Raw genomic sequence first — 10,078 nt, forward strand, 5'->3', positions numbered from 1 at the left:
TGTAATAGCCCTCTTTGTCCATAGGCAATCATGACCAATTAGCAGTTCAGTATCTTTGTTATATGTCTATGGTCTCCCACACAAAGGCTGGACAATTCAGCTAAACTCCTGTATCTGTGTTGGTTTAGTCTGCCTAGTGCAGAACACCCACTTGTCAAAGTGTGTTTGCATGATGGCGAAAAATAAACAAGTGTGGCGTTATTTAATGTCTTATCTTCTTATCTTCAGTGTATACACTGAATGAAATTTGCTTTCTCAGTAGCTGTTCAGGATCAAGCCAGTTGAGCAATTGTACAGAAGCAGTAGAAAATGGATTGCAGAGTATTGTTTAATACATCTCTTTATTAAGCTAACACTGAATTACAGTATTGCTAGGGAAAAATGACAGCGTAAGAGATTGAAACCCTCTTAAAGAAACAGTGACCCAAATTTGAAAAGTCATTCAAAAAATATAAAAATAAATAGGTTAATTAAAAATTGGCACAATGGAGGTTCTGTCAGTTGTGAACAATTTGCTGATTCCCCCCCCCTTTCTTCTCTAAATAAGCTCTTCAGGGAGGCAAGGTACAATTAGCAAACATATAAAAATGGTTTCAGATGAATAATCTACAGGAAAATGAGGGAACTGAAATTCAGACTCAAATATTTAAGCATGAATCAATAATTTCTGTGTTGGTGATTGAAATAATCTAGTTGTCTCTAACCCCAATAATTGAACTTACTTTTCCCCCTTTTAGTTCCCCCATGAATCAACATCATTACCAGTTTCTGTGCATCATTTGATAGGATCGCTGTATAAAATGGGGGAATTGGGGGCTTGTCCAAATTACATTCAGCCTGCCTTTTGACACCACCAAGTGAAACTAGGCAAAAGTACATGCTGCTTCATTTGCACACATTAACCCCTTTCCTATCCCCTCTGTTCTTTTGTTTTCCCTCTTTCTTTTACTGTCACGGACCAAATTCAAGGCACACAGTCCAGCCAAATTTAAATAATTTTAAATATTGAAGATTTCAGTGGGATAGATGCAATCCTATGACAGTCAGCAACTTTGTAGAAAGTGGGAGTTGCAATTATAATTCATTAAAAGTCAGTGGGACTTAAGGGCATTGTCCAGCCAAACTGAGGTTATTTGGAGCAGGGATCTCATAAAAAAGTGAGCAAGCAGCACTGTTAAACCACATCTCCTACTTTTTTTGCTTTACACCTGAAATGTATAATTTAACAGCATGGCAGTCAGAGAGAAAATGCGGTCCTTTCATTAAGGGTACCAGACAACTATAGCTGTAATATTCAGGCTACTTATTACAAGTTGTTGTTAACCTTATGGGTACATAATTTTAAGCAATTTTCAGTGTTCCCGATCATCGGAAAAGTACATTTAGTGGGAAAGAGTTGAAGTACATCACCGGAGTACAGTGTCTTCCATTTCACATTAATTTTATGCAATGGTGTAAAAATAAAAGGCAAAATGGTATATTTTATCAGACTGTATACCTGTGATTATTTTAAAACAGGAAGGAGTATGAGGGATTGCACTTTAGCGAAGGTCATATATAAAACAAAACATTGTTGGTTTTCCAGACATGTACATGAACAACAGTAATAGAAACAAAAGACAGGACACAGAAATGTAAGGAACAAAAAGGAATTTTTCCCATGGTTACAGTCCCCACCCCCCCGAAAGTTTCTTGAACAATTCCAACCTGTGTATTGTTATTAATTCAGCTTTTGAATAATTACCAAAAGCTGCTGCACATCAAAAGCTGTTCCAAAAGAAAACAGTTTTAAAGAGAATAATTTTCACAGAGCAGAAACACAAGTATATTGAGTAACATAAAAACCTGATTGGTCTCACATTTAAAAACAGGAGTCCCAGAAATGGAACAGACAGCAGAGCACTTAGACGGTGTATTAAAAATTAACAATGAAGAGGGCTGCAAAGGCAAACGTGGGAAGGGGCTCCAACAAATTCCTGCAGCTTGGAAAGGGAGTGGGGTAGCAATGGGCTGGATCCTTCCCTACCCCAGCACCTTGTGTCTGTACAGTTTGTTTTTATTGTAGGATCTCCTCCTGGGTTGCTTCAAAGAAAGGACGTTTGGTCAAATGGGTCCACTTGACTTGACCCAGTTTGGCAGTTCTCTTGGTCTCAGATTCCTCTTTAAGTCCCTAGTGATATTGGAAATATCCCTCCTGATTCTACTAAGAATACTGCCCGTGGCAAGCCTCCAGGGGCAGCAATGCCCATTACACCTGCAGTGGGAAGCAAGGGGGAAACACCTGGCAGCCCATGTATATATACTTGGAGGTGTCCCAAAAGTATAGATGGTGTGTCACTTGTGAAAAGGCTGGAGCCAAACAAGAGGGTGTAGCTATAGCTTATTACATCAGATCCTTCCTGTGAGCGTCTCTGGGCCATCTAGAAGTGAGCCTTAGGATTCTTTTGGCAAGGCAATTTGATTTGTCTTAAATGTTATTGGTTTATCTTAAGCTACCATTGAATGGGACGTGGGTGGCGCTGTGGGTTAAACCACAGAGCCTAGGACTTGCTGATCAGAAGGCCAGCGGTTCGAATCCCCGTGACGGGGTGAGCTCCCGTTGCTTGGTTCCTGCTCCTGCCAACCTAGCAGTTCAAAAGCACGTCAAAGTGCAAGTAGATAAATAAGTACCGCTCCGGCGGGAAGGTAAACGACATTTCTGTGCGCTGCTCTGGTTCACCAGAAGCGGCTTAGTCATGCTGGCCACATGACCCGGAAGCTGTACACCGGCTCCCTCGGCCACTAAAGCGAGATGAGTGTCGCAACCCCAGAGTCGGTCATGACTGGACCTAAGGGTCAGGGGTGCCTTTACCTTTACCATTGAATAGTTTCCCCAAACTACCAAATAATGGCCAGTTCCCCAGAAGTCCATCAGATTTACTACCCAGTAGGGAGTACTTTGTGTACTTTGTGCATTGTAGCTGAAATAATTCGGCACCCTTAAAAAAAAGAAAGTCTTTAAGATAAACTGTCTCTTAAGTCTGACTCACCAATTCTTTTCTCCAAACAGAAGGAGCCCCCTTAATTTCCCGCCCTCGTACCGCTGACGCCGCCTATCACACAGTCCTGGCAGCTCTTTAACCTGCTTTGTTTACACACCTTTATGATATGTACCCACACAGCGCTACGCTTCCCAGATCAAACATCGCTGGGAGCGCCCAGCGCCCGGGCTCTCGACTGTCACGGAGGAAGGTGCGGGTGGGTGCAGGGAAAGCTATTTATCTCGCTCTTATCAGCAGCCTGCTGTTGCCGCGAGATAACGACATAATCGCCGGCTTTCCAGCAGGCCGGTTTCCTTTCCCTTTCCAAACGGATTGCCATTTCCCCTTGAGCGCCGCTGAATGCCAAACAGAAATTTCGTGTCCAGGGGCGGCGTGTGGGGAAGCGACACATTATTTAGCTTCGCCCTTCCCCGGAGCTGCCTCCAGACAGATCGAAGATCTATGCTGCCCCAAGGACTGTTTGCCTGATTTCTTGCAAAGGGGTCGGTTGCCTCCTGCGTCTGGGAAGCTCCTGGCTTCCTCCGCCTCTCGGGAGAAGAGAAAAGCGCTCGAGGCGCGCGCCTAGTTGTGCGCTCGCTTTGCCAAACACGATTTCTAAGACTTGGAGGGGATTGAGGCAACCAGGGCTTAATTCGAAGCAAGGCTCGTTTAATGCCCCTCTGGTCAGTCTGAGCGCCCTCTGAGCATATTAAGAGCGCTTTCCAGCCTCAGAAGTGAGAAATTACACCCACACCTGTGTTTATTGGTTGGGTCCTCTAAATTAGAGGGCTAACTTGGAGTCCCAGCACCTCTCCCCCTCCTTCCCTCTCTCTTAGTAAGCAAACGCCGCTTAAACAAATAAAGACAAGCTAGGTCTCGATTTGGTTGACCAAAAGCCACGTCTCTTCTTCCCAGGGGGCCTTGAACAAGCCGGCATCAGCGCAACGGACCTCAGCTTTTGATCTGCCACCAGCGAGTAGAGCAGAAGTGACGTGGACAAAAGGAGCAACTTGGGAGAGGGGTGGGGGCAGAAAGAAAGAAAGAAAGAAAGAAAGAAAGAAAGAAAGAAAGAAAGAAAGAAAGAAAGAGATCTAACAAGCGACCCACACTCAATGGCCCGGTACCCAAAGCGCAGCGCTGCGGAGGTGGTGGTGGTGGTGGGAATCAAAGTCTTGCTGGGCGAGCTGTGGATTGATCGACGAGGGTGTCCAAAGCAACTGCAGGTAAGAGGGAAGGGGTGCCCGGGTGCAACTGAGCAGAAAGGAGGCGCGCGCACACATATTCCCCCATTTGATGGGCAACTAGTGCAGTGCCGCTCTCTCTAGCTACATCATATGCAGAGTTGGACGGGACCCCCGGGCTCATCTAGTCCAACCCCTGCAACGCAGGACTCCTGTCGTCCCTGGGTGGGCCCGAGCCACCAACCTCCTGGGGGCTGCACTGACCCATTGGCACTGACTCTTCTCGACCCCCGTCCCCTCCCCGGATCCGGCCTTCCTCTCCTGGTGGGGGAGAGCGGCGAGGCCTGTCCTCAGAGGGTTGTAATCCTGGAGGTGCACGTCCCGTTCCTGTACATGCCTCCGGACTCCCCGAAGTTGTCCTGGGGGAAGTCCTCGACGCTGTACGCCCTGCTCTTGAGGGCGGTGGCGTAGTAGTCGACGGGCTCCTCGGCGGCGTTGTCCATCCAGCTGAGGCACAGCAGCCTCTGGAAGGAGCGCTTGAAGTTGTCCGAGAGGAAGCCGTAGAGGATGGGGTTGGCGCAGCTGTTGGCGTAGCCCAGGATGACCGACAGCTGGCTGATGGTGGCGTCGTCGGGCTCCACGAACAGGTTGACCAGCTGCACGACGTAGAAAGGCATCCAGCAGATGACGAAGACCATGACGACCATCATGACCATGAGCGTGATCTTCCTCTCGGAGCGCTTGCGCTGCTGCCAGCCGGCCTTGAGCGCCACCATGCGCATTTTAGCGATGATGAGGATGTAGCACAGGCTGATGGCCACCACGGGCAAGAGGAAGCCCATGAGGAACGTGTACACCACGAAGACCACCAGCCACTTCTGCTTGGGCTCGGGCATCATCATGTTGCAGGCCACCGTGCCGTCCGTGTTGGCTTCGGTCTTGGAGAAGATGATGATGGGCAGGATGATGACGATGGCCAGGCCCCACACGGCCAGGTTGACCATCTTGGCCACGGTGGGCCGGCGGTAGCGCGACGCCTTGATGGGGTGCACCACGGCGATGTAGCGGTCGACGCTGAGCACCGTCAGGCAGTAGATGCTGGTGAACATGTTGACGGCGTCCACGCTGAGCACCAGGCGGCACAGCAGCGAGCCGAAGGGCCAGTGGTGCAGCAGCGTCGACGTGACCAAGAAGGGCACGCTCAGCATCAGCAGCTCGTCGGCGATGGCCAAGTTGAGGATGTAGATGTTGGTGGCCGTCTTCATCTTGGCGTAGCGCAGGATCACGTAGATCACCATGGAGTTGCCGCACAGACCCACCAGGCACACCACCGAGTAGATGAAGGAGATCAGGATGGCGCTGCTGCCTTGAGACTCGCTCCCGCCGCCGCCGCCGCTCACCGTGCCGTTGGCGGCGCCCGAGGAGTTCCTGGCGCCCGCCGCCGAGTCCATGCCTCCAGCAGCGCCCGCGACAAGCCGGGCGCAGGGGCCATCCTCCGCCCCGTCGGCCCGGGCTCACAGCGCCGCCCGCGCCCGGGCCAGCCGGCGGCAGGAGGACGTCAACATTCTCCGGCTGCTGCTGCTGCGCTGCTTCTCCTCCTCCTCCTCACGCAGCTTGGCAGCATCTGAGGAGCGGCGAGGGAAAGAGCCGTCCAGAAGGAGAAGAAGAGGGAGCCGGGCGCCGCCGTGAGTCCGATTGGCATTAATTGCAGCCTGCCGGCTCGGAGCGATGATTAATAGGCGGCAGGAGGCGCGTCAGAGCCGACGAAGGGGAGGCGGGAGGAGGCTGAGGCGGGGAACGCGAGCGGGAGGCGGCGCCGGCGCGCCTCTCTCCTTGCTCTCGCTCGCTCGCCTCCAGTTCCCGCCAAGCTGCTCCAGAGGGCCAGGCGCTCTCCCGCTCTCCTCAGTCAGTCAGTAGTCGGAGGAGTCAAGCAGGGCGAGCGGGGTTCCTCTGGTAAGTGGTAACCCAACGCGGGGTCTTGTGGTGCCGCTTCAGCCTCCTCTTCTTCCTCGCCGGGAAAAGCCACAAGTTGGAAGCCCAGGAGGGCACTGGCGCGCTCACTTTCGAGCCAACCAGCCCCCCCCCCGCGCCCCATTTGTTTCGTCCTCTCCTTACCTTCTCAGCGTCACCTCCCTCAGAGCGGACATCCTAGCGCAGCCTTGGCCGATCCAGATGTTTTGTGCCGATTTGTATCCCGACATCCGACACACACCCCCTCCCCAAATAGGGGAGGACTTTGGTGATCTTCCTAACATGGCGCCCCGTGCGATGCCAAAATTTGGCGCCCCCAGATGGGTCTGCTCACTGATGGATCTTCTCAATTTTGCACCCCCGCAGCTGGGGAACTGCCAGCACCGCCCTAAATTCGGAGCTGCCCCTCTCACTTCCCCACCTTTCCCTACAAGCGATTACCTCATTGTAACCTAGACCATTTCACTTCTCTGCCTTCCATCACATGCTTCCTCCTTCAACCCCAAATGTGCCCCATCCTCCTGTCTAATCTGGTTGGCTCTGGATTTTGTGTAGCCCCTGCAACATGCTTGGTGGGACCTGACCCACTTCCATCCCCTTGCAGTCAGTCCAAACTGTGGGCCCAATCCCAGTGCTGGACCCAAACACACAAACACACAGAGAGATGTATTACAGTATTTTAATATTTTTTTGGAAGCAGCCCAGAGTGACTGGGGAAGCCCAGCCAGATGGGCGGGGTATAAATAAATTATTATTATTATTAGCACAGGTGAGCAAACAGTGACTGCTCCTTGTAGCGTTGCTGCAGCACACTTGTCTGAGGAAGTATAAATGGCAAAGTCGCACTGGCTGGAGCTGCTTGCAAGAGAGCAGGTGAGAGATGAGCAGAAATGATGTTTCTTCTGCCTGGCTACCTTCCCCCAGGGGGAGAGAACAGGCAAGAGCATGGAGTCACTGGCATCCCCTGCTCACCTGTTAGCCCTCTCCCTCCGGGTAGCAGCGGCTACTGAGAGAAAGCCTTGAGCAATTGAGGGGAAGCTGCTTCCATGCTTACTTTATGGGCAGCGCAGCAGTCGGGCTCGGTGGGGATGTTGTGCTTCACAATCCGCCTGCTGTACAGTTGCAGCTTGTTTGCCGCTTGTATCATCACCATAAAGAACGGCAACTGCAGAAGCACCTTAACCCATCTTCGCTCACAGTGATCCTTATGTTAACTTGCACCTATAGCTTCCAGTTGCTGCACACACTATGGCACCAAGTCGTGTCTCCATATACGCAACCTCTGTGGACATCTATAGGGATAGGCAAACACACTCATGAAATTACAACATGTCACACTGGGAATACACATACATAGCCTTCCTTCCCTACTACTGCTATAAATATCACATCAATGCCCGTTAAGAGATCCTATTCATGCTCTGGCAACAAGCGTAATAGCTGAATCCTCTGGCATAAAAGGTTTGTAAACCCCTGCTTATGCATATTAGCATCATCAGGCATATAGATATCCACGTCACTCGAGAAATATTTTCCCTTTGCGACTACACATAGACTGAATCATCATTTTTTAAAATGTGTACTAACAAGCAAGTTTTGCAAAACTGTTTTCTGTCTTTGGCAGGGATGTCTTAGGTAATTAAACATGATTTCTTTAAGACACTCTCTATAACTTCAAAATGGTTATAGCCCAACACACACCTTTTTAAAAAGCCTCTCAAGTAGCTTCCCACTACCTATTCCATGCCAAGGGCATGCAGAATAGAAGGCGAGATGGAGGAGGACATGAAAATAAGAAATATTTAAGGGTGGGGTTTGCCAAATTTTGTCCTTGCTTAGGGCACCATATTACCAAAGTCCGCCCCTGCTGACAGGCAGCAAAACAAAGAAAACAGAGCAGCAAATGGGTGGATCCTGTGCATCATTTCATAATGGTATTTCCATACCAGAAAAGGCTAAACATGTTGAATTTCTGCCTTTAACACTACTGTTAAAGACACCAAAATTCTGTTTCCCCCCCACTGCCAATCCTATACCAATGCCTTGGCTGCCATCCTGTTCCCACTTATCGAGGAGTAAGCCCCATTAAACACAAAGAGACTTACTTCTAAGTAGACATGTATACCTTTATTTATTTATTTATTTATTATACCGGCCTATTCCCATAGATCTCAAGTCAGTCCACAGCACAAAATTACAATATAAAAAGACAAAAGACAAAAATACCAGCAGAAACAAACCAATAAGCCCCTCCATCCACAACACATTTAAAAGGACATCAGATGTACTATACTATAAGATAACCATACAGATAATTCTTAATGAATTATTTAGCTCCTGCATCCACTCACGCTTTCTGTGTAGTAGTATTTGCAGAAAATAACTTCTAGGGACTACCTGATCTCAGACTGAACCCACCACGGGAAAGATGCATCCTGGTTGCTAGGGGAAATGGAAGGACAAACAGCAGAGTAAATAATACAGAAGCAAGAAAGGTGCACTAAAGGACATAGCGGAACAGTAGCAGTTTAGGATTTAGGCTCATTTCACACACAAAAATGATTAGAAGGGTACCTGCACATTTGCTGTATAACATTCCTTCTAGGTTGACTAGAGCCTTACTTTAAAAAATGAAAGATCAGAGCCCGTAGGGTTGCCTTATTTTGAAGAGCAAAAAAGAGGACACATTTGCCGACTTCTATTGGATCGCTATGACAACTCTATCCATGAAAAAGAGGATATGTCCCGGAACAAGAAGACATATGGCAACCCGCTGGCGGTGACAGTGGTTTCCATAGACAGGAACTGATATTCTAGGAAATAGCAGAGCTAGTATATAATTGATATAATTATGTTCTATATAAAATTGATAATTGATTAAAAGCATCTGTACCTACTGCAGCTACTAGCGTCTTAAAGAGCAAAGCAGCATTCAGGAGTACTACCAAGCTACACACCAGGCTGTTTCAATGGGGCGATGAGAGTTACCCTGCCAGTTACAGACAAATACTGTGATTATGGGCTAGAAGATGCTGCGTGGCACATTGAAAAGAGAAAATTTTTAGGTTGGTTAAACGACTGGTTCACGCTATTAACATTCTCAGTGAAGTTTTTCACCATGGTAAATTGGAATAGAAAAGGAGAGTGCTGGACTCAGACTGATGAAATAGGTTCAAATACCACTCATGTTATTTAGCTGCTGATCTTTAGAGGCAGGCAAACCTCCCTTAAGTTGATCTAATATGAGCTTGGAAATTGCAAGCTTTTTCCATGCAAGTGTTTGGCGGGTGGCAGACAGGAATACATCCGCTTTCTGAGAGTTCTCTCGTGGCTCATAATATTGGCATATGTGGTCTAATAGTGCTGTGTACACGTGCTTTATCATATAGTCTCCTTGGAGTTGCCATTCCCAGAACAAATTACAGTGGTACCTCGGGTTACATACACTTCAGGTTACATACGCTTCAGGCTACAGACTCTGCTAACCCAGAAATAGTACCTCGGGTTAAGAACTTTGCTTCAGGATGAGAACAGAAATCGTGCTCCGGTGGCGCGGCGGCAGCGGGAGGCCCCATTAGCTAAAGTGGTGCTTCAGGTTAAGAACAGTTTCAGGTTAAGAACGGACCTCCGGAACGATTTAAGTTCTTAACCCGAGGTACCACTGTATGGTGGAGAGCTGCCTGGAAATTCAACCAACCCGTCCCAATAGGGAGGAAAATGGGGAAAGAGGAGATTTTATGACAGCACGAGTGACAATACTAACATATACATTTGCAAGGAACCATTGAGAGAAGATACTCAACAAACAAAAGGTTAATTGGCTCAGTGGCTAGCCATGTATCCACAGTTATCAGTTAGCATTTTGTACATGTAGCTAGCTATAAGGTAGCTGGCTGGCTTTGGGTG

General features: G+C 48.6%; 1 protein-coding gene across 1 annotated transcript; it reads right to left on the minus strand.

The window, feature by feature from the left end:
* Positions 1-310: 310 nt before the first annotated feature.
* SSTR1 (somatostatin receptor 1) lies at positions 311-5,691 on the minus strand. The gene has a single exon (XM_082222901.1). The coding sequence runs from the start codon at positions 5,650-5,652 to the stop codon at positions 4,552-4,554; it is 1,101 nt and encodes a 366-aa protein (XP_082079027.1). The 5' UTR covers positions 5,653-5,691; the 3' UTR covers positions 311-4,551.
* Positions 5,692-10,078: the final 4,387 nt, after the last annotated feature.

The sequence above is a fragment of the Podarcis vaucheri genome (assembly GCF_965113315.1).
Source record: "Podarcis vaucheri genome assembly, chromosome: 1".
Taxonomy (NCBI): domain Eukaryota; kingdom Metazoa; phylum Chordata; class Lepidosauria; order Squamata; family Lacertidae; genus Podarcis; species Podarcis vaucheri.

Bases quoted from the DNA above. Each gene is read 5' to 3' on its own strand.
- SSTR1 (XM_082222901.1), bottom strand. From the start codon at position 5,652: ATGGACTCGGCGGCGGGCGCCAGGAACTCCTCGGGCGCCGCCAACGGC.